The sequence below is a fragment of the Nomascus leucogenys genome, chromosome 3, assembly GCF_006542625.1.
Source record: "Nomascus leucogenys isolate Asia chromosome 3, Asia_NLE_v1, whole genome shotgun sequence".
Classification (NCBI taxonomy): Eukaryota; Metazoa; Chordata; class Mammalia; order Primates; family Hylobatidae; genus Nomascus; species Nomascus leucogenys.
Window position 1 is genome coordinate 111,491,275 of NC_044383.1, and position 23,921 is coordinate 111,515,195.

The 23,921-nt window shown below is 38.9% G+C and overlaps 2 protein-coding genes across 14 annotated transcripts in view; one reads left to right on the forward strand and one right to left on the reverse strand.

Annotated features, from left to right (window-relative positions):
• The window catches only part of TPD52L1 (TPD52 like 1), a 116,166-nt gene that overhangs the window by 82,902 nt on the left and 9,343 nt on the right, over positions 1-23,921 (forward strand). For 4 of the 10 annotated variants that reach the window (XM_004087643.3, XM_003255658.3, XM_012506079.2 and 1 more), the window contains exon 4: positions 18,456-18,557. In XM_004087643.3, the coding sequence (XP_004087691.1) occupies positions 18,456-18,557 (102 nt within the window). Of the gene's footprint in view, positions 1-18,455; positions 18,558-21,501; positions 21,517-23,185; positions 23,225-23,921 lie in introns of all 10 variants that reach the window. The other 6 variants (XM_004087642.3, XM_030809639.1, XM_030809638.1 and 3 more) reach the window with 2 other exon arrangements.
• The window catches only part of HDDC2 (HD domain containing 2), an 82,748-nt gene that overhangs the window by 10,441 nt on the left and 48,386 nt on the right, over positions 1-23,921 (reverse strand). For 3 of the 4 annotated variants that reach the window (XR_004029347.1, XR_004029348.1, XM_030809634.1), the window contains exons 6-7: positions 18,247-18,347; positions 3,800-3,867 (exon numbers count right to left, since the gene is read on the reverse strand). Coding sequence is in view for 1 of the 4 variants with exons in the window: in XM_030809634.1 (XP_030665494.1) it covers positions 3,835-3,867; positions 18,247-18,347 (134 nt within the window). In the remaining 3 variants the exon portion in view is untranslated. Of the gene's footprint in view, positions 1-3,799; positions 3,868-18,246; positions 18,348-23,921 lie in introns of those variants that run through there. The other variant, XR_004029349.1, reaches the window with a different exon arrangement.

Consider the following 23,921-nt stretch of genomic DNA (forward strand, 5'->3'; position numbering starts at 1 on the left):
CCTGATGGTAGGAAGAGGTACCAATAATTGACAGCAATTATTTCAGTTTTGCCAGCAGCCAACTTTGCCTGCTGGTTCCTAAGAACTAAGATGTAAGACTTTTTGCTGCTATGAGAAGATGTCCTTTGTATGAGGAATTGGGTCTAAAACGAGCATGACATCTCCCCAACTTCCTTAGTTTCCATAAGAATGAGAATGTTTTTCTCCCTCTAAATATGGCCTACCAGTCCTGTTGGGCTCTATGCTTGTGCACCCTAAGGACTCAACCAGATAGGTTCAGGGCACAGCCCAGAGTCAGGCAGAATGGAGCCAGGAAGCTTGTCAGTTTATCTCCAGAAGTTAACCAACCTTCCCCAAACTAATGATGACAATTACAGGAAAAAATAAGAAACCACACATTGATGTGCAGCAATTTAAAAGATAAATTGCAACACCATATGAACAATCTCCTGAAAGGATACCTGGATTTTAGGCATTAAATTAAATAAGCTTATCTGTCAGTAGTTTTGGCCTCTGTCTTTCCACTTTCGTGGCCAATACCAATTAATGGCCCTGACAGTGTAAAGCTGAACAAGCTCTAATTCTCTGGGTTTGATCACCTCTGTATTTAATCCAGGCCTGAGGGTTTCGTATACACTGGTCTGAACTTCGCTGTGGGGTATAAGTACCAGGAAGACCTTCCTGCATGGCCTTCCTAATCACATTGCATAGGTAAACTAACCAAATGGAAGGCGGGGCAATGCTGGCAGTTTTGTTGCTGAAGGAGAGAGGTGCCTGGCAGGGAGGTGGGAATGTCTGAGCAGAGGGAGTGCCAAGTTTGTGCAAGGTCTGCTAGGGGAAGGGAGGGGAGAGACTCATATTCCTCCTGGGACTGGAAATAGAGCTGGTAAGTTCAAAGAAGGCTTCTAGCCTCTTCCCACAGGGGATAATGTCTAATTTGTGTTTTTCCATGTTTGAAAAACTCATAGGTTTTATAGCCAGGTAGTCTACTTAATGTAAAGCATTTTGCTGGATGAATAGCCTAGATTTATTCTGGGGTTATGGAGTTTAGAGTCTAGTTAGGAAGACAGAGTTTGAGTTTTGTTGTTGTTGTTGTTTGTTTGTTTATTTGACAAAATCATGGACAAGGGGGATAGAAAGGATTTGGAGAACAGATCACAGTGGTTTGCAGGCGGATGATGAAGGAAATAGGACCAAGTGTGATGTCTAGGCCTTTGACTTGGGTTACTGAGTGAGTGTTGGAACTGTTTACGGGCATTGTGCTTAGGCTCATGGTTGCTTGGGTTGAAATCTAGGCCTTGCTGCATTCATGAAGTGGATCATCTTAATACCGATCCCATAGGTAGTGAAGATTCAGTAAGTTAATGTTCGTAAAGCCTGCAGGACAGCATCTGACACTTTGTAGGCATGAAGTGATTATTTGCTGCTGTGAGAAAGATTGAGAAACAAGTCTGGAGGAGAGGCCCAATAATTCGTTTTGGCTCCGTAAAGTCTGAAATGCCTAATAGATAAACAGATTTATAGACTGAGAGGACAACTCAGGGGAAAAGTTTAAGGCAGAGATGGACATTTGGGATTCATCTGCATATAGATAACATCGAAAACTAGATGACTAGATGAGATTTCCCTGGGGATTACTTAATAAATACAAATGGTCATGAACTCACTAACCTTTAGGAATGAAGTGAACTTTCCTTTGTAGGGAAGAACCAGTCCCTGTCTTTAGGAGGAGGCATAAGTCTATCAACCATATAATTTGGGGAAAGGGTCTGTCTCCAACCCTTTCCTCTTGGTTGCTGAGGGAAGGCAGCGGATCTTAATCATATGTTTGGAGGAGCGATAAAATCTGTATCCCTCTGAATTGATTAAACCCCTGCTCTTAGTGCTGTTTATGATACCCATTCCAGGACAAAATCTACACCTCATATGATGAAAAATTTGATGTGAAGAAATGATGAGCTATGATCAGGTTAGGTTGGGTAGAATTAGATTTCAAAGCACTAAAAAAAATTTTTAGCTGTCAGAGGATGTGTGTGATTCCCAGAGGCAATACTTTGCATACTGATTAAGCAATCATGACCTATTTAGTTTGATTTATAATGAAAAGAAAATCTATGGTATGTTAATGAAAGATCTTGGCATATTTCAGTCTGCAGTAGGATTCAAACTGAAATAGGCCTTGATAAGTAGGAATAATTACACAGCAGACTGAAATTATCTCGTTTTCAGAAAGCTTCCAGGAATACAGGAACAGGTCAAGGGATCATATCGGTATCCAGGGTTTCTTGTTGCTGTTGTTCTTGTCATAGTTTTTTACTTGCCTAGATTTGTATCTAAGAACATACAAAAAAGTCCTCCCCATTTTTTGGTTTTCTGCTGCCTTTTTATGTTGTCTTTAGACTTCAAGGAGACATGGCAGAGGTGGGTGACTTTGGGGTAAAGGAGGAGAAATCGAATCTCTTCTGTAGGCAGAAGTAGAATCAGGAAATGCAACTTTATGGTGGGCTATTCAAAGCAGTGGGCTTCATTTATTCAACAAGTGTTCTGCTTTGCTAACCCATGAAACATGAAATCCCCTCACTAATAAACCCCTCTGAATTGTGCCACAATCTGAATGGTAAGTCGACAGAGGGCAGAGGTTTTGGAAAGGAATTTAAACTATTCCATCTTTTTGAAAGCTTAATAACTTTATCTTATATAAAGAGGACAAAAAGCCTCACATTCAGCCTTTTAAAAACCCACAGTGCTCAAAAATTGAAGGTTAGTTTATGATTTATTTACTCTTTGATTTTGTGCTTCTAAGACTTCCAGGCCATTATGGTCAGGAATTCTTATTATCTCTTTTTATGAGGGAGCCTGGTTGTAGCACTATTGAGTTCAGGAGTGCCAGTGAAGATTAAAGACCTAATTTTAAAAGATGCACATACCCAATCTCTCACATGGTTGTTCATTCTTTTTACCTTCAGGCTTTCATCTTATTACACAAGGCAGGAAGTAGATTCTTTTTTTCTAGATTCAAGTGGTAAATTTATGTTCTGATAACATATTTAGGGAGCCTTTGGAATAAAATAATCTTAAATTTCTTTTGTATCTTTAGTGAAATGCTGCACATTCAACCATTAAAGGAACACTCTTTTAAATCTCCTAAGAGGAAATATATTCGTGCTATAAAATATCTTCTTCTAAAAAGATGAATTTTTTATTTCTTCTAGTTGTATGTAGAAAAATGCTTTATTTAAGTCAAAACAATTTAGAAAACAACATGCTTTCTCCTTTTGATTATTAACACCGATGTTCAAATTAGTAAAACATGTCAAGTGGACTTTGCATGAAAAGTCAACAGAATGCTTTTTATTTGGCTTGCAGAGACCCTTACCTCACACTACTGAAGATCCCCTGTGGGCGTGCTGGCCAAACAGCTAACCTGTCCTTCCCAATAAATGCTATCCATTCCAGCCAAAGTGAGTTTCTGAAAAGTAAAGCCCACTTTCCTGTTGACTTTCATTGAAAAACAGGAAGTTTACATGTACTCAACACCAAACATCTCTCAGTAAACAGTCTTAAATGACTTAATGCATATCAGGTGCTCTCTAAACATTAGCTGCCATTGCTTTAAAAAACATCAGCTGCTATTGCTATTGCTGCCAAAGAAAGGCAAATGTTTAACTATGAAAGTAATGGCAGCTAATGTTCAGCCCTAGACCAGATTTGTGCTTTGTTGGGAAGCGCAGGTCCCTACAGCGGTGTTGTCTGCTAGAATGGCTTTAGAACACACAAGGGCAAATTTCTCTTTACTCACCTGAAAGCTTCAGTTGTTCTCTTGAGTTAGAAGCTTCACATTGGAAACTCCTGATTCTGCTCCTGTAGCTGAAGTGAGGACAGGCACAGAACACAGACTTGAAGCATATGCTTTCAACGTTTCTGCCACCTAATGCACAACTGACAGCAACTCGAAGATATCTTACACATTCCTGCTTTTACTTAAGGAATTTGTTCCTCTGCTCTATCAATTATGTAAGTCAGCAATGGTGAACCTATATTTAGCTTAAAGTAAGAGAGCTAGCAATCTGAAATGCTAAATACTATTTCTATTTAAGTTACAAGATTGTCAAGTCAATCAAGGTGTTAGTATTTAAGTTGTTTTTCATTATTTGAATATTATTGCACATAGTTTTATATGATAGTGTTGAAAAACAATCTTAAGTATTAAAAATGTGCCAGATTCGGCCGGGCGCGGTGGCTCACGCTTGTAGTCCCAGCATTTTGGGAGGCCGAGGCGGGCGGATCACGAGGTCAGGACATCTAGACCACGGTGAAACCCTGTCTCTACTAAAAATACAAAAAAATTAGCCGGGCGTGGTGGCGGGCGCCTGTAGTCCCAGCTACTCGGCGAGGCTGAGGCAGGAGAATGGCGTGAACCCGGGAGGCGGAGCTTGCCCTGAGCCGAGATTGCGCCACTGCACTCCAGCCTGGGCGACAGAGCGAGACTCCGTCTCAAAAAAAAAAAAAAAAAAAAAAAAAGTGACAGATTCCATGGCACAATAAAGGGAGTAAAATGCAATACGTCGAGTGCCATGGCTCACACCTATAATCCTAGCCCTTCAGGAGGCCGAGGTGAGAGAATTGCTTGAGCTCACAAGTTCAAGATCAGCCTGGGCAGTGTGGTGAAACTCCGTCTTTACAAAAAATGCAAAAAATCAGCCAAATATGGTGGCGTGCACCTGTAGTCCCAGCTACTTAGGGGGCTGAGGTGGGAGGATTGCTTGAGCCCAGGAGATGGAGGCTGCAATGAGCTGTGTTCACTCCACTGCACTCAGCCTGGGTGACCAAGTGATACCCTGTCTACAAATAATAATAATAATAATAATAAAACACCAAATTCTTTTGGCTGACAGGAGTGTTTTTTTTTTTTTTCCCAAGACTCAGGCTCCTAGCTTCAGGTTAGGGGTCTATCTTACTCATGCAATTTTAAGATCAAGTTCAATCAGGATGCAGCATAAGGTTACAGGGCCTGTGCAATGCATAACTCCTGAAGCACCATTTGCTTAGACCAGGCATGTCCAATATCTGGGCTTCCCTGGGCCACACTGGAAGAAGAATTGTCTTGGGCCACACATAAAATACACTAAGGATAGCTGATGAGCTAAAAAGAAAAAAAAGTTGCAAAAAAAAAAAAAAAACTCGCAATGATTTAAGAAAGTTTATGAGTTTGTGTTGGGCTGCATTCGAAGCTGTCCTGGGCCACATGTGACCCATAGGCCGTGGGTTGGACAAGCTTGGCCTAGGCTATAGTGTGAGTGGTGCTCCTTGGTGCTTTTAAGTACTTGGAGCCCAATGGCCTATTTCTCATGGGGTCTCTGATTACTTTGTTCTTGAAAATCATTTCCCGACATATAACCCTTTCTCGCTGTTTACCCTTTTGAAATCTCTTTCAGTTGTTGATTTCCAAGTAATGTATATAAAATAGCAACTAACTGTTTTCAAGAAATGTGATGGTTAGCTGGGCTCAGTGGTGCTTGCCTATAATCCCAGCTGCTGGGGAGGCTAAGGCAGAAGGATTGCCAGAGTCTAGGAATTCAAGGCCAGCTTGGATAATATAGTGAGATCCCAAGTCTATATATATATGAAAGGAATATGATGTTTAGCCTAGGGAAGAGGTGTAAAAATGTGGGGAAAAAAATGTGCATTTTAGCATTCTTGAAATACAGTATTATTTCTGTCTCTGAACACTGGTGCTATAGAAAGCTGACCCAACTCACCTTTAAATGTCTATCATCTTCAAGGCAAAAAGACATTTTAATGGAAAGCAGGCACCCTGGACTAGGCCCTAGACTTACCTGTGTCACTAAGAGTCACATATCTCTTTCGGGCCTCAGTTTCATCATCTGTAATCTGAAGGGATTTAGCTCCAATGCCCTTCAGATTTAGCATTAAATAATTCTTGGAAATAAGGAGTCCTAAAATCTTTAACACTGCATTAAACTACCTGTATAGCTGAATTTTAACTATAAAATTTCACATAGAAATAGACTTGCATTTTTCATGGTGGGGACATAAATAATATTAATACCACACTAAAGTAATCAGATCACTGCATATGCTCACCTCCCATTTTGCTATAGAAATGTGTTTAAAACACAATGTAGCTATCACCTATTTTCAATATATACTTCTCTCTAGCTAGCTATATTTAAATTATGCATTAAATTCAGAGTGTCACACACACATAAACAAGTGTTAAAAAATAATATCTTAATTCAAAACATTCTCAAATATGTAAACTACATGGAAAAGCTTAAAAGAAAATTAAATATTGGGTCTAATTGTAAGAATTCTTGAAGAAATGTGGAACCAATGCAAGAATGAATTCTCTAACTAGTAGCCAGTCCCAACTCCATACAAAAGCCACAGATATTGCAGACTATTTACTTTTCCCTTGAGTCACCTTTCAGGCTACACAGAGTCAGTGGCAGGTGGTTGCTCAATAGACTTTCTTCCTTTCCTCCACCCTTCCCTGGTTTCCTTTTTACCCTTATCACTCCCTTCTCCCTAGGGCTCAGTCTGTTCTGCAGGCACCAAGTGGCCAAGGCCCCAGGGACCTCTGGCCTTGATTGGACAGAAAGAAGTTGCTTTTACAGTCTTCTCAAGGGTGCAGGCTTAAGTCTTTTTAATTCTTCAAAATGGGACATTTAAAATACAGCACAACCCTTTTCGTGCCATATTTGATGGCATCACAAAGCAGGACAGCTAGAGCAGAGGCCCTAAGGTAGGAGGGGGCCTGGTATGTTCCAGGGACAGTGAGGAGGCCAGAGGGTCTGGAGCAGAGTGCAGGAGTAAGAAGAAATGAGAGGGGACCAGACTGTGTAGGGCCATCAGAAGGCCCACCTGGTGGACTCTGGCTTTTCACTGTGAGTGTTATGAGGAGATAGTGCAAGGTTTTGAGCAGAGACCTGCTCCAATTTAATGCTTTAATGGGTCCCTCTGGCTGCGGTGTTGAAAAGGGACTGTAGAAGGATAAGGTGGAAGTATGGAGTTTAGTTAGGAGGTGATTGCAAGAGCCCCGGTGAGTGATGATGGCGGCTTGAACTAAGGTGGAGAGTAGTGGAAGCAGTGAGAAAATAGACTCCACATCTATTTTGAAAGTTGAAATGAACCAACAGGGTTTTCCTGATGAATTTGATTTGGAGAATGAAAGAAATAGAAAGGTTAAAGATGATGCTAGTCTCCTATTTTGGCCATTCAATAGATTGTTCTATTTCCTTACCAAAACACATAAGTTTTTGCACAGGAAAAAAAGTTTTTCTTGATGTTTTTCAGAATTGTGATGTCAGTAGAGTCCTGGATTGAGTCTAATTCTGAATCACAGTCCATAGTGTAATAATGTTTCATCAGCATATAATACTGTACTTTCCTCACTTCCAACTCCTTTATTTATTTATTTATTTGTGGTGCAATTTCAGCTCACTGCAGCCTCTGCCTCCTGAGTTCAAGCGATTCTCCTGCCTCAGCCTCCTGAGTTGCTGAGACCACAGGCATGTGCCACCCCGCCCTGATTTTGTTTTGTTTTGTTTTGTTTTGTTAGTAGAGATAGGGTTTCACCATGTTGGCCAGGCTGATCTCTAACTCCTGACCTCAGGTGATCCACCCTCCTCAGCCTCCCAAAGTGCTGAGATTGCAGGCGTGAGCCACGACGCCCAGCCTTGAGCTCCATTTTTAATACTCTTTTCACAGATCTGATTTCATTACCCAGTTACTACTTACTGAAACCTTCATCAGCATCCTAAAAATATAAGTGTGGTAGGAAGTCCAGATTTTTCTTTATTTATTTGTAAATAAGTCATTTTGCTTTTAAGGCCAAAACTACTACATTTAAATCTTGCTTTCTGAGTCTATACTTAATCCAAGTGTTCAAGACACTGCTTTGGAAAACTATTTAGTAGCAGGCTTCTTCTGAAGAATTCTTAGCACATGACATTTCAAGATCACACCTCACTAAAATCTTCTAATGATGATTGGTGTTTTTATTTCTAGTCTTTAACATTTTTAATATTTCTAACTGTCTTATCACTAATGACAATTTAGATAATAATTTTTTATCTTTTAAAATTTTATTTCAATAGTTTTGGGAAACAGGTGGCTTTTGGTTACATGGATAAGTTTTTCAGGGGTGATTTCTGAGATTTTGCTGCACCCATCACCCAAGCAGTGTACATTGTACCCAAGGTGGAGTCTTTTATCCCTCACCCCCCTCGAACCCTTCCCCCTGAGTCCCCAAAGTCCATTACATTGTTCTTATGCCTTTGCATCCTCACGGCTTAGTTCCCACTTATAAATGAGAACATACAATGTTTGATTTTCCATTCCTGAGTTACTTCACTTAGAATAACGGTCTCCAACTCCATCCAGATTGCTGCAAATGCCATTATTTCATTCCCTTTTATGGCTGAGTAGTATTCCACGGTATATATGAATATATATTAACTAGACTCAGAAAGCAAGATTTAAAAGCAAGACTTAAATATAGTAGTTTTGGCCTTAAAAACAAGAGGACTTATTTACAAATAAAGAAAAATCTGGACTTCCTACCACAGTTATATTTTATATATAGATGTATATATAATATATCAGATATATATTTTATATATATGTATACAAAATATATCAGATATGTATTATATATATATATCACATTTTCTTTATCCACTCATCAGTTGATGGGCATGTAAGCTGGTTCCATATTTTTGCAATTGCAAATTGTGCTGCTATAAATATGCATGTGTAAGTGTCTTTTTCATAAAATGACTTCTTTCTCTTTGGGTAGATACCCAGCAGTGGGATTGCTGGATTGAACAGTAGTTATGCTTTTAGTTCTTTAAGGAATCTTCATACTGTTTTCTATAGTGGTTGTAGTAGTTTACATTCCCACCAGCAGTATAAAAGTATTCACTTTTCACCACATCAGTGCCAATGTCTATTATTTTTTGATTTTTAAATTATGGTCATTTTTGCAGGAGTGAGGTGGTATTTCATTGTAGTTTTAATTTGCATTTCTCTGATAATTAGTGATGTCGGGCATTTTTTCACGTTTGTTGGCCATTTGTATATCTCCTTTTGAGAATTGTCGATTCATGTCTGTATTAGTCTGTTATCATGCTGCTGATAAAGACATACCCAAGACTGGGTAATTTATAAAGAAAAAGAGGTTTAATGGATTCACAGTTCCACGTGGCTGGGAATGCCTCACAATTATGGCAGAAGGTAGAAGGCACATCTTACATGGCAGCAGGAAAGAGAGAATGAGAGTCAAGCAATAGGGGAACCCCTTATAAAACCATCAGATCTCATGAGACTTATTTACTACCACAAAAATAGTATGTGGGAAACCATCCCCATGATTCAATTATCTCCCACCAGGTCCCTCCCACAACACGTAGAACTTATGGGAGCTACAGTTCAAGATGAGATTTGGGTGGGGACCCAGGCAAACCATATTAATGTCCTTTACCCACTTTTTGATGGGGTTGTTTTGTTCTTGCTGATTTGTTTGAGTTTCTTTTAGATTCTGGATATTAGTCCTTTGTCAGATGCATAGTTTACAAAGATTTTCTCCCACTCTGGTTTGTCTGTTTGCTGATTATTTCTTCTGCTGTGCAGAAGCTTTTTAGTTTAATTAGGTCCCATATGTTTATTTATGTTGCATTTGCTTTTGTGTTCTTGGTCATGAACTCTTTGCCTAAGCCTATGTCTAGAAGACTTTTTCTGATGTTGTCTTCTAGAATTTTTATAGTTTCAGGTCTTAGATTTAAGTCTCAGATTCATCTTGAGTTGATTTTTGTGTAAGGTGAGAGATGAGGATCCAGTTTCGTTCTTCTACATTCTTCTACATGTGACTTTCCAATTATCCCAGCACCATTTGTTGAATAGGGTGTCCTTTCCCCACTTTATGTTTTTGTTTGCTTTGCCAAAGATCAGTTTACTGTAAGTATTGGCTTCATTTCTGGATTCTCTGTTCTCTTCCATTGTTCTACATGCCTATTTTTATACCAGTACCATGCTATTTTGGTAACTACAGCTTTGTAGTATAGTTTGAAGTCTGGTAATGTGATACCTCCAGATTTGTTCTTTTTGCTTAGCATTGTTTTGGCTATGTGGGCTTTTTGGGGGGTTCCATGTGAATTTCAGAATTGTTTTTTCTAGTTCAGTGAAGAGTGATAATGATATTTTGATGGGAATTGCATTGAATCTATAGATTGCTATTGGCAGTATGGTCATTTTCACAATACTGATTCTACCCATTCATGAGCATGGGTTTTCATTTGTGTTTCCATTTGTTTGTGTTATCTTTGGTTTCTTTCAGCAGTGTTTTGTCATTTTCCTTGTAGGTATCTTTCACCTACTTGGTTAAGTATATTCCTAAGTATTTTATTTTTTATTTTTTGCAGCTATGGTAAAAGGGATTGAGTTATTTATTTGATTCTCAGTTTGGTCATTGTTGGCGTACAGCAGTGCTACTGATTTGTGTACATTGATTTTGTATCCTGAAACTTTACTGAATTCATTCATCAGATCTAGTAGCTTTTTGGATGAGTCTTTAGGGTTTTCTAGGTATGCAGTCATATCATCAGTGAACAGCAACAGTTTGACTTCCTCTTTTCCAATTTAGATGCCTTTTGTTTCTTTTTCTTGTCTGATTGCTCTGGCTAGGACTTCCTGTACTATATTGAATAGAAGTGGTGAAAGTGGGCATCCTTATCTTGTTCCAGTTCTTGAGGGAATGCTGTCAACTTTTCTCCCATTTAGTATGAGGCTGGCTGTGGGTTTGTCATAGATGGCTTTTATTATCTTGAAGTATGTCCCTTCTATGCTGATTATGCAGAGATCTTTAATCATAAAAGGATGCCATATTTTGTCAAATAACTTTTCTGTGTCTATTGAGATGATCATATGATTTTTGTTTTTAATTCTGTTTATGTAATGTATCACATTTATTGATTTGCATATGTTTAAGCATCCCTGAGTCCCTGGTATGAAATCCACTTGATCATGGTGGATTATATTTTTGATATGCTGTTGGATTCGGTTAGCTGGTATTTTGTTGAGGATTTTTGTATCTATGTTCATCAGGGATATGTTTTCTTTTCTTGTTATGTCCTTTCCTGGTTTGGGCATTACATTTGGTGATACCAGCTTCATAGAATGATCTGGGAGGATTTCCTCTTTCTCTGTCTTTTGGAATAGTTCCAGTAGGATTGGTACCAATTCTTCTTTAAATGTCTGATAGAATTAGCTGTGAATGTATATGGCCCTGGACTTTTTTTTAATTGTCAATTTTTTTTATTACTGTTTCAATCTCACTACATATTATTGGTCTGTTCAGAGTTTCTATTTCTTCCTGATTTCATCTAGGAGGGTTGTATTGATATATTTCCAGGAACTTATCCGTCTCCTGTAGATTTTCTAGTTTGTGTGCATGAAGGTATTTGTGGTAGCCTTGAATGTATTTCTGTGGTATCAGTTGTGATAGCTCCCATTTCATTTCTAGTTGAGCTTCTTTGGATTCTCTCTCTTGTTTTCTTGGTTAATATTGCTAATGGTCTATCAATTTTGTTTATCTTTTTGAAGAACCAGATTTTTGTTTCATTTAACTTTTATATCATTTTTTGGTCAATTTCATTTAGTTCTGCTCTGATCTTTGTTATTTTTTTTTTCTTCTGCTGGGTTTGGGTTTGGTTTGCTTCTGTTTCTCTAGTTCCTTGAGATGTGACATTAGGTTGTTTATTTGGGGTCTTTCAGACATTTTGATGTAGGCATTTAATGCTATGAAATTTCCTCTTAGCACTGCTTTTGTTGTATCCCAGAGGTTTTGATAAGTTGTCTCACTATTATCATTCAGTTCAAAGAATTTTTTAATTTCCATCTTGATTTCATTGTTGAACAAAGATTATTCAAGAGCAGATTATTTAATATCTACATATTTGTATAGTTTTAAGGCTTCCTTTGGGAGTCAATTTCCAGTTTTATTCCACTGTGCTCTGAGAGGATACTTGATATGAATTTGGTTTTCTTAAATTTATTGAGACTTGTTTTGTGGCCTGTCATATGGTCTATCTTAGAGAATGTTTCATGTGCTGATGAAAAGAATGTATACTGCAATCGTTTGGTAGAATGCTCTGTAAATATATGTTAAGTCCATTAGTTCTAGTGTATAGTTTAAGTCTATTGTTTCATTGTTGATTTTCCATCTTGATGACATGTCTGGTGCTGTCATTGTAGTATTGAAGTCCCCCACTATTATTGCATTGCCATCTATCTCATTTCTCAGGTCTGGTAGTAATTGTTTTATGAATTTTGGAGCTCCAGTATTCAGTGCATGTGTATTTAGGATTGTGATATTTTCTTATTGGACTAATCCTTTTATCATTACATAATGTCCTTCTTGGTCTTTTTTTTTAGTGTTGTTACTTTAAAGTCTGTTTTGTTTGATATAAGAATAGCTACTCCTGCTCACTTTTAGTTCCCATTTGTGTGGAATATCTTTTTCCACCTCTTTACCTTAAGTTGATGTGATTCCTTATGTGTTAGGTGAGTCTTTTGAAGACAGCAGATACTTGGTTGGTGGTTTTTAATCCATTTTGCCATCCTGTGTCTTTTAAGTGGAGCATTTAGGCCATTTACATTCAAAGTTAGTATTGAGATGTGAGGTACTGTTCTATTCATTATGCTAGTTGTTGCCTAAATACTGTTTTGTTTTGTTTCATTTTGTTCTTGTTTTATAGGTCCTGTGAGATTTACGCTTTGAGGAAGTTCTATTTTGGTGTATTTCAAGGTTTTGTTTCAAGATGTAGAACTCCCTTGAGCATTTCTTGTCAGGCTGGCTTGGTAGTGGCAATTTCTCTCAGCATTTGTTTGTGTGCAAAAGACTTTCTCTCTTTCATTTATGAAGCTTAGTTTTGCTGGATACAAAATTCTTGGCTAATTGTCTGCCACTTATTTTGTTTAAGGAGGCTAATGATGGGACCCTAATCCCTTCTGGCTTGTAAGATTTCTGCTAATAAACCAGCTGTTAATCTGATAGGTTTTCCTTAATAGGTTACTTGATGCTTTTGCCTCAGTGCTCTTAAGATTCTTTTCTTTGTCTTGATTTTAGATAACCTGATGACCATGTGCCCATGTGATGATCTTTTTGTGAATAATTTCACAGGAGTTCTTTGAGCTTCTTGTATTTGGTTGTCTAGATCTCTGGCAAGGCCAGGGAAGTTTTCCCCAATTATTTCCTCAAATAAGTTTTCCAAACTAAAATTTTTCTTCTTCCTCAGAAACAGCAATTATTCTTAGGTTTGGCCATTTAACATAATCCCAAATTTCTTGGAGGAGGCTTTGTCTTTGTTGGATTGTGTTAATTTGAAATCCTTGTCTTTGACCTCTGAAGTTTTTTTCTGCTTGTTCTAGTCTATTGTTGAAACTTTCCACTGCATTTTTTATTTTCCTAAGCAAGTCTTTCATTTCCAGAAGTTATGATTGTTTTTTCCTTATGATATATATTTCTCTGGAAAATTTTTTATTGATGTCCTGTTTTTTTTTAAGTTTCTTTAAGTTAGTTTTCAGCCAACTTACCTTTCTCTTGTATCTCCTTGAGTAGTACAATTCTGGATTCTTTATCTGGCAATTCAGAGATTTCTTCTTGGTTTGGATCCATTCCTGGGGAGTTAGTGTGACCTTTCATGTTATAGAACCCTGGTTTGTTTTATTACTAGAATTACTTTTCTGGTTTCTTCTCATTAGGGTAGACTATTTCTTAAAATTGTTCTTGAATTTATTTTTGCTTAAATTTTTAACTTAAATTTATTTTTTCCCTCTTAAGGATTAGACTTTAATGTTTATTTTAGCCTAATTTAATTCTTGGTGCTTGTAGGGGTGGAGACTGTATGAGATCCTTAGTTACAGAAAGTTTTTTTGTGTGCTGGCTTTCCCTTATGCTGTTTGCAGTTGTTACATTCTTGGTGTGTGGGTGAGTTCACTGCCTCTTACGGAGTTGGAATGGCAGGTATCTCTTGAAGCTTATCTTGTTCTCATGGTGTACCCTTTATTTATTTATTTAACTTTTTTCTCACTGTTTTATTTACTGAGTTGATGATTCAGGCTTTAGGCTATTAGGAGAGGTATCCCTGGTTAGGCACTGGTTGTGGCTAAGGCGGGTGGGTAGATGTAATACCCGATGGTGGGCTGAGGTCTCAGCCTTGATGAAGTTGGCTGGAGGAGCTCTCAGTTAGATGTGCTGAGGTTTTATCAAGGTGAAGAGTGGGAGTTACCTCAGCTCTCCTGCCAGGTCAGCAGGAAAGCTACTCACCTCACAGCATCATTCCTGTCCCAGTGTTCTGGTTATTCAGATCAGACAGGCACCTCTTTTCATCTATGGAAATGTTGATGTTCCCAGTAGGGAGGAATTGTGACTTTGCTTCTCATGCAGGCCTGAATCTGGAGTGTGTTCCTCCTGTGGGGCTGCACTCACCCTGGATTGTTCCAGAAAGGCTGTCTATAGGTGCCTCCATTCTTCTGGGGGAAGCCCAACTGTGTCTGCAGTAGAGTGCCAGGGGGAACAAGGACCCCTTCTTCAAGGCCCTACACAATCGCAGGCACTGCCTGCCATTTGGGGTAGAGGTACAGACTTTCCCTACTGCGCCCAGCACTGCAATTGTGTCTCTGCTATGAGAAACTTCCCACCACTGGAAAGATTTGGAACTCAAGGCCTGCTGTTCACATTCTTTTGTTCCATAGGGTGATCCTTGGATGTAGTGCTCACCCCCTTCCCTTAGAAATGGGACATCCTGAGAGCTGGACTGCAGTGATTGTTATTTCTCTTCTTAGTCTAACCACCCAGCAGGACTACCAGGCTCCAGGCTGGTGCTGGCAAATGTCTGCAAAAAGTCCTGTGATATGACCAGTCTTCAGGTCTCCCAGCTGTGGATACCAGTACTTGCTCTGGTGGAGGTGGCAGGGGAGTGAAGTAGACTCTGTGAGAATCCTTGGGTTTAATGTGCCAGCTTTCTCAGATGCTGGTTATGCTAGCAGTGAAGTCATCATGTGGACAGACTCAGGACCTCTGATTAGCCAGGATGTTACAGGCAGCAGTATTAGCTGTTCTTTTCTTCTTCCTGGGATCAGGGTTATTCTGTCATGGGTTGCAGTAATGGCCTGGGTTGGTCCACCTCCAGCCAGGAGGTGGTGTTTTCAAGAAGGCACCAGCTGCAGTAGTAACAGTGGGATTTAAGCTTGCCCTAACTTGTCCAAGGAAGGTATTCTGGTTTCTCAGGCGATAAGTGGGTCCATAAAGCTCTCAAGAGTTTATGTCTTCTGTGTTCTGCTACCAGGACAGGTAGAGAAATACCATCAAGTGGGGGCAGGGATAGACTCTCCTTGGGCAGGTCAGACTCTCCCTGGGTAGGGCTTGCTGCAGCCACTGTGGGGGTTGGGGGGTGTGGTTCTCAGGCCAATGAGGTTACGTTCCAAAGTGGATTATGGCTGCCTCTGCTGTGTCATATAGTTTATCAGGGAAGTGGGGGATACCTGGTAGCAAAAGGCCTTACCCAGCTCCCGCGCAGTTGGCCAGGCCAGTCTCACTCCTGTGGTGCTCTGCTAATAGAGCCGAGTTTCCATCCAGGCAGCCTGCGCATACTGAACTCAGACCCGCCCCAGGCCATAGGCTTCCCTGCTGAGAAAGCAAGCACAGCTTTCAGGCCTCACCCCTCCCTGCCCACAGTGTTGATAGCTCCTGCGCTCATATCTGCAGCAGTTTCTGCTCACCCCCCAGATTCTGCTTAAGAAAGTTCACGCCCAGTGAAAATTATTATAAAATTCAGTTGGAAGCTTCTTTCACCCCATGACCCCTCCCTAATTCCACTGGCTGCCTTCCTGGAGGCGCTCTGTGAGATACAGTTATGTACATTCCCTGGGCTCAAGCTAGAGAGACTGGGAGTGCCTATAAGGCTTTTCCCATTGCTGCTACTATTATATTTCGCCCAGATCCCTAAATCCATTCCAGCTCTGAGTTAGGTTAAATCCTTCTCCTGTGATCTGGATTTTCAGATTCCCTAGTGGAGATGTGGGTTCAGAGGCAGGTTTTCTCCTCTCGCACTCTAGGAACTCAGTTTTTCACCCGTCTCTCAGAATTTGCAGTGGTGTGCCACTCCTTTCAAAGGATCTGTGAATTCTTTCGGTGTTCCTGGTAAGTTCCTGTGGTGGTTCTTGGAATAAAAGTTCGTGATGTGAGTCTCCACACAGTGTTCTGTCTGAGCAAGTGCAAGATGCACATTAGCCCTGTCTCCTATCTGCCATCTTCCACCTGTCTCCTTGATAATAATATCTGATTTCATGTATAAACTGCCTGAAATTCCATGGTTTCATGTAGCGAGAAATGTGTTTCCAAAATTAAAACCTAAAATCATGTAGCAAAATGTAAAAATAAAATTTAATTTGGATGAGCTGATATTTTTTGGACCTTCAGAGAAAAAAATAAATTAAGCAAACTTCCTAAAAGCTGTTGATTTCTTTCATCTTGTCTCATTTGCTGTTTGACCTGGTGCCATCTGGCATCCACATTCCTTGTTCTCCTCACACAGTCCTCTCCAGAGACACAAATTACCCCCTTGTCACCAGATTCTTCTTTGACCCTTATTCCCCTTGGTCTTTGCATTTTTTTTTTTTTTTTTTTTTTTTTTTTTTTTTTTTTTGAGACAGAGTCTCGCTCTGTCACCCAGGCTGGAGGGCAGTGGCGCGATCTCGGCTCACTGCAAGCTCTGCCTCCCGGGTTCATGCCATTCTCCTGCCTCAGCCTCCCGAGTAGCTGGGACTACAGGCGCCCGCCACCACGCCCAGTTAATTTTTTTGTATTTTTAGTAGAGACGGGGTTTCACCGTGTTAGCCAGGATGGTCTCGATCTCCTGACCTGGTGATCCGCCCTCCTCGGCCAACCAAAGTGCTGGGATTATAGGCGTGAGCCACGGTGCCCGGCCGGTCTTTGCATTTTTGATAGGAAATGTCTGTTTAGTAAATGAACATTTGGTTTTATGATCTAGTTAATGTATGTCTTTTATGCTTCCTAAAAAAACAGGCATTGTGTTAATAAATAACATATAATGCTAACAATATTATAGACAGATTCCATTCTGCTCACAAAAAGAATACCACATTAATAAAGTTATTTCTGTCCTAGGGAAGACCAAGGCACATATTTGAAAACATTCACTAGAGCCTGAGATCATACTTACGACTGGATGACTTGTGGAAGATAGAAGGGGTAGAGGAAAAAGGGCAGTTCCTACATAGCTGATTTCATAGGGTATAATGTTTTCTTACAGATACCATATGCATGCAAGTATAACAGGGTTTTGGGAGAACTTACCTGGGAGCAGCATAAATCAGAAGAAGACAGCATATGCATTTTAAGATTTGAGGGGTTTTTTTAATGTGTATAAAAATTTTGCTGATTTACTGTTATTCCTCAAGTTATGTACCTTTTATTTCCCACTTTCATAACCAACTTAGAAATTTCTCATCCCTATAGGTAGCACCACCGTCCTTCCTGTCATGATGCTCACATCCTCAGGACAATCTTTTGTCTTGCTCTTATTTGTCACTTACCATCTCCTGTTAAATCTGTCCATCATATCCCTGTAATCCATCATACTTCTTTCTTTTCCTAGTGCCACTACTCCCAGTTCAGAGTCACAAAAGGTTGTCCCTTTTGATATCACCCACTTGTTCATCTACTATTTTTATTGAGTTTCTTCTTTATCCCTTTGTCAGAGACTAGGGACACAAAGATGAATGGCTTCCTTGCCCTCAAGAAGTCAAGTCTAGTATGACATAGGCCTATCAACAAATATTCACAATATATATTCCTAAAACTGTTTTGAAAAACAGTCACTATATTGTCTTCAGATGATGTGCCTTTATTATTCCCAGTTATAAATACTAGAAAACTAAGCTAAATAACTAGCTGTATTTTGCCTTTTTCTGGCTTACTTTACCCAAATTAACAGTATAAGCTTAGATGTCCATTCAGAACCTAAACCTGCATTCTCTAATTTCTGTGTCATCCTTGGTGCCTAGAGCTTTCATTGACAAGTGTCTGTTTTAGAACTAATACACTTCAAGAACAACATTCTGCTCACTGAGCAGTTCCATTATTTGTCATGAAAGATCTGCACATTCAGATCTGTATTTGCATTTGTATCTGTATATACGTACTAAATTCAGATTTAATGGTCTGACTTTCCTTCTGATGAACAGCAGCCAACCCATCATCCCCAGACAATGAATGGAAACAGTTGGTTTTGTGGATCTTCTTCCTAAATCTGTTGAGGAAAGGACATTTTCAAAGTAAGGAGTGAGAAGGAAGATGAATTGTTTATGGGCGATCATGATATAAAAACCGTGTTGTTCTGTTTTATTTCTAGCTACAAGAAAACACATGAAACCCTGAGTCACGCAGGGCAGAAGGCAACTGCAGCTTTCAGCAACGTTGGAACGGCCATCAGCAAGAAGTTCGGAGACATGAGGTACTGTGGGAAAATACTATGGGAACGGTGCTAAGCCCTTGGCTTTCCGATTGAAGGGAGCACTAGCTATTAGCTGCTCATCTCAGTATGTTTTTTTTTTATTTTAATGGATAAAAATGTTATATGGCTGATATTATTGATGACTAAGATAAATTTTCACATTGGAACGTTTTCTGCCTGAAGGCCAGGCTTAGGTGGCCTGGTCCCAGAGTTGCTGTTTCTACTAGGACCTGACCTGGTAAAAATAGAAGATACAGGGTAGTGAGGCAGATTTCAAAAGAATGCAGCACGTGTAAAATCTTACTAGCTGTAATATAGACAATAGATTAAAATATGCATTTAGTGGAATGCGCTCCGATAAACTATTCTAAGTTATATATTTGTATATATCCATCTAGTATATTTTTTCCGTGTTAAATATATACATATTTATCCTTTTATTCCATAAAGATAACATACACATACACTTCTGGTAGTTTTCTTTCTTCATTTTAGAAATATTTCGTGAGTATGTTAAATATTGATTGCACCTTCATTTTTAATGAATTTATCTCCCAGTGCATAGCTATAGCAATGCTTTTAGATAAGTACCCTTACGCATTTTCGTTATTTTCAGTCTTTCACTGTTACATAAAATAAGGGTGACCATCAAGGTTGATTTTGACTTGAGAACCAAAAGTTCTCACTGGAGGCATCAGAAAAAAAAAAAATGTAGTATTGGCAATAGTTTTTCATATTATGTACAAGGAATTTATCTTATATAGAATTATTACTCTTTTAGTTTTTGCTTATTTAAATACTGGTCATAGTTTATTTTGCATTTGGCTAATATGCCTTGGAGGATTTTTCTTTAGAAATCAGTTTCATTTTTCCCTATATTCTTTAAAAACTTTTCGAGCACATTTTAAATTTCTTTTTTTAAAAAAAATCTGTGCGTATTTATTTTACTGGATTCTTAAACTATTACTTTTTTATTAAAAACAAAAAGCTTTGGGCTGGGCACAGTGGCTCATGCCTGTAATCCCATCATTTTGGGAGGCTGAGGCAGGTGGATCCCTTGAGGTCAGGAGTTTGAGACCAGCCTGGCCAACATGGTGGAACCCTGTCTCCATTAAAAAAAAATATGTATATACAAAAATTAGCCAGGCATGGTTGTGTGTGCCTGTAGTCCCAGCTGCTGGGGAGGCTGAGGCAGGAGAATCACTTGAACCCAGGAGGCGGAGGTTGCAGTGAGCCCAGATCATGCCACTGCACTCCAGCCTAGGTGACAGAGTGAGACTCTGTCTCAAAAAAAAAAAAAAAGAAGGAAAAGCTTTGACACTGAGAGGCAAATATCTTTCTATCTTTACACTTATAGATATATCTTTATAAATTATATTATTAAATTTTATTTACTTCAAAAATTGCTGGACTGTCCGCAATATTCATTCACTATTTTAACAACTAGGCATTTACAAGGACATATGCATAAATCTGAGTACATTGTTTTATCTTCATTTTTACTAATGCCACAATAATAAAAAGTAATTAAAATTCTTCAGAAGCAGATGTGATAAACAGGTAACCCTTCTGGATTATTAATTACCCCTAATGTGATTACAAATAAAATTTGTAATAATTGTAATGGCATTATAACATTTATCTAAACTAATTAAATAATCCTTTAAAATAGGAAACACTCTATAACCTGTTATACCCAAGAAAACATACTTTCCCATGTTTATAAAATTGGTTCTCTTCATACTGTGTTGAAATCTTTCACTTGAACCCTGGAAACTCCAGCATGACACTGCTAACTAGAATAGTGCTTCTACATCTTTAGGAGACCTTACAAACACCTCTGAAGCTTGTTTAAAATACATATTCTTAGGTTGCACCTCTCAGAGGTTGTGCTCAGTAAGTCTGGGGTGAAGTCTAGGAATCTGCATTTATAACAAGCTTCCGGATAATTTGGCTTCAGGGGGTCAGTTTATGAGGAAGACAGACATAACTCAGCTCGCCTGTACCTGGGGTTCTGACTAATAAAATGGAGATAAGAATAACAATGTCATTGGACTATTATAAAAGTTGCAGAAGAAAGCCTGACGTGTATTATGCACTCAAAAAATAGCAGTTTTTTATCTTTAAGTGACCAGCTCAGTTACAAGGTGGCCCCACATGGTTAAAAGTGTCATATTAGTCTACATTTTTATTAGTTATGCTATAACATTTTTGTGCATTCTGGTAACAAATTTCTGAATGTATTCAAAAACATTACCAGCAAAATTCAGATACCTTGGAAGAAAAACAATACTTCTCAGTTTTTCTTTAAAATAACTCCAATTTAATATTTACAGATTTTGTAAAACCTAGAATTTGGGCCTTTTAATAGCTGAAAAAAAAGCTTTATGTTAAGATGTAATTGGTATGTTTTGTAAAAATAAGTTATATTTTTCTGAGCTAAGTAAGATTCTCATTTTAACCTGATTGTCATGGAATTGCCCACTCTCTTTCTCCATCCATAAAATAACATTGTTAATACCCACTTAACCAAAATATTTCCTGTGAAGTTAAAATGAGGTCACACTTAGGAAAGTACTCTGAGGAAATCCAAGTGGTTGGAATCATTTTTCTAATAATATTGGCATCTTCTGGGAACTTCTCAGTTAATTTGTTCAAACTGTGATCCAGTGGGGACAAAATGTTTGGAGAAGGCATGTCATTTTATGATAGTCCAATCATTGTTATATACTTATAGGAATAATAGTTAGAAGCAAAACCTGAGTTGGTAAAATGATTTGTCAGAGACATTAAAAAGTCAGTGTAATCAAGAGTGGTAAATGAAGCTACCCTGTCTGTGCTCTGGGGCCCTTGAAAGGGGACCACCAAGGGCAGTGCAGTGTTTCTCTGCCTCCTGTTTGCTAACTCTGCTCCTGCTCTTCTCTCCTGTGCTTCCCGGCTGCAGGTCTCACTCCATCGGGTAAGCGCCATGGGGCTGCGTGTGGGGCTTTGCCCACTCCCTTGCTGCCCCCTTGCTTTCCAGGGCTCCCTGTTTCTTTCATTCACACTGTGCCTGAACCAACAAAACTACTCTATTTTCCAGAGAGTGTCTGTGACCAGGAAGATAGTTTATAGGGCACTTAATACATTTGAACTTATTGAAGTACATCTCTATCTCATTTCTGAATCATTTACACCATTTCGCTTGCTGAGCAATCTCTCAGGAGTCTCTTTCTCTGCACCATTTCTTCCGGTGTTGACAGAGGTTCTTAGAATTGAAAAGAAGAAGAAAAAAAAAGAAAGTGGAGATTGAAAGTTATATATGTTTTCTAAAACTTCTAGAAAGTAAAGTTGAGAAACAAAAACAGATTTTCTCTAGATTGTCATGTTTCTCTGAATTTCTTGTACCCATCATTTGTGTTGATATTTCACCTTCAACTTTCTGTGCCTTCTGAAGTTGAAGGGAAGTACTGGAAAAGCACGTATGTTAAGAAGTTTATGACTGTTAGTCCCAAGCCCCCGAATTAAGCCTTCTTTTAGCTGGAATCTTATTATATACTTTTATTTTTTACATTTTTTTCCTAAGAAAGCGGTCTATATTTACAGAGATACACCAATTGGTAATGCAGATGAGGCTCTTTTAGTGATGCTTTTGAAGTGTAATTTCTGAGGAAATATCTGCCTAATAGTTTCTAAATCGAGTGTCTAGGGTAAGACCGTAAGTATCCCATGAATTTCTTTGTCCTTTCTGTGTTCTAGCAAAGTGCTACCCATACTAATGCCCTCAGTGGATATTATCAGGGAAGGGTGACAGATTTGGTCCCTGAACTATTAGCTCCTTGAGAGAAGAGAAAGCAGGGACGCTGTTGAAAAGTGTGAGGTGGGAGCCAGCACTAGGCCAGGAAAATGGACCCATTGTGCTCCTCCCCTTGCCCAGCCTGATTTCTGAGTGGAACTCAACAGAAAGTAACAGGCAATCAACCAGAGGGAAGATGAATCAGCTACTAGGATTAATAGGATGAGAAGTCTAAATCTCTTAAAATTCTCAGGAATGTTTGTATTTGTACCAGATGTTCTTGACAATCATCTAGTACAAATCAGTCATCTTGACAATCAAACCAGAATGGATGCAGAAGTCCCTATGGCCTATGAGAACTGTGTTTGCCTGGCATGTACTTCCTTGAAAGTCTTATGTTAACTTCTTGCTTTCCTCTGGCCAGTTTCTCTACCATGGAATGATTAGCTTCTACCTGCCTGGCTCTATTTCCTGGGGACTGCCTTTTGCTCCTTACTGTCTTCCTGAGCAGAAGGGAGTAGAGACCTAGGTTGGGCCTGGAGAAGACGCCCATGGGCTACTGGGCTCACCTGGGAGAAACCAGACATTCTCAGATTTCCTGGCAAAAGGAGCCTGCAGAAAGTAAAATAATATGCAACCATGGATCCACCATCTACTTTTCATTTATACCCTTGAAAGCTGACTATGCCCATTATACCCAACGAAAACAAATATCATCTTGGTTGGTTGGGCAGGGAATATTTCAGATATTTGGAATTGCTGTTTTAGAACTACGAATAGGGAGTTTTTCATGTACTTATGTGTGCTCTCTTCTTTTTTCTTTTTTCCCCTTTAATCTGCTTTTGCTCTGAAGCTACTCCATTCGCCATTCCATAAGTATGCCTGCTATGAGGTAATGTGTGTAACATATTTTATGTAATATTAATATGAAATGTGTTTAAGGTGTTATTTTATTTATATTTACTTATGGGGTTCCCCTGCTTTATGTGAAAGGAAATTGCTGATGGTCTTCGGAAGAAAAGGCTGACAATTCTGTAGAAGAATTGCATAGCTTGGGCTTTTGAGCAGACATCCTGGCTTAAATCTAGCCTTTCCTGTGTGACTCAAGACAAGTGACTTAACCTCAATTCTTTTATCCATATATTGCAAGAAATAAGACCTACTTCATATGGTGTTTGTGAGGCATAAACAAAGGAACCTACATAAAGCATTTAGCACAGTGTCTGAACATGCCAAGCAACTTGGGTTTCTTATTTCAGCAGAATTAAATGCCAGCCTGGGGGCAAGTTTAAATGAAAGGATTGAAGACTAAGAAAGCTAAAGTTCTAGAAAGGATATCATTAGGATTTTTAAGGTAGATATTAAGGTGAGATGTTTGTTAAATAATAAAATGTCAGTATAATTACTGACCAGATAAAAACTGGTGAGAAAGACATTCCTAACTTCAAGTTTGCATAGCATAGTGATGCAATCAGATAAAATTAAACTAATAGCAAGACAGGAATGAGTGTTAAATTGAAAATTGGAAAATGCAGGCTCTAGCCCAGCTCTGCCAAGGATTAACTTTGCACTCTTGGGAAAATCACCTC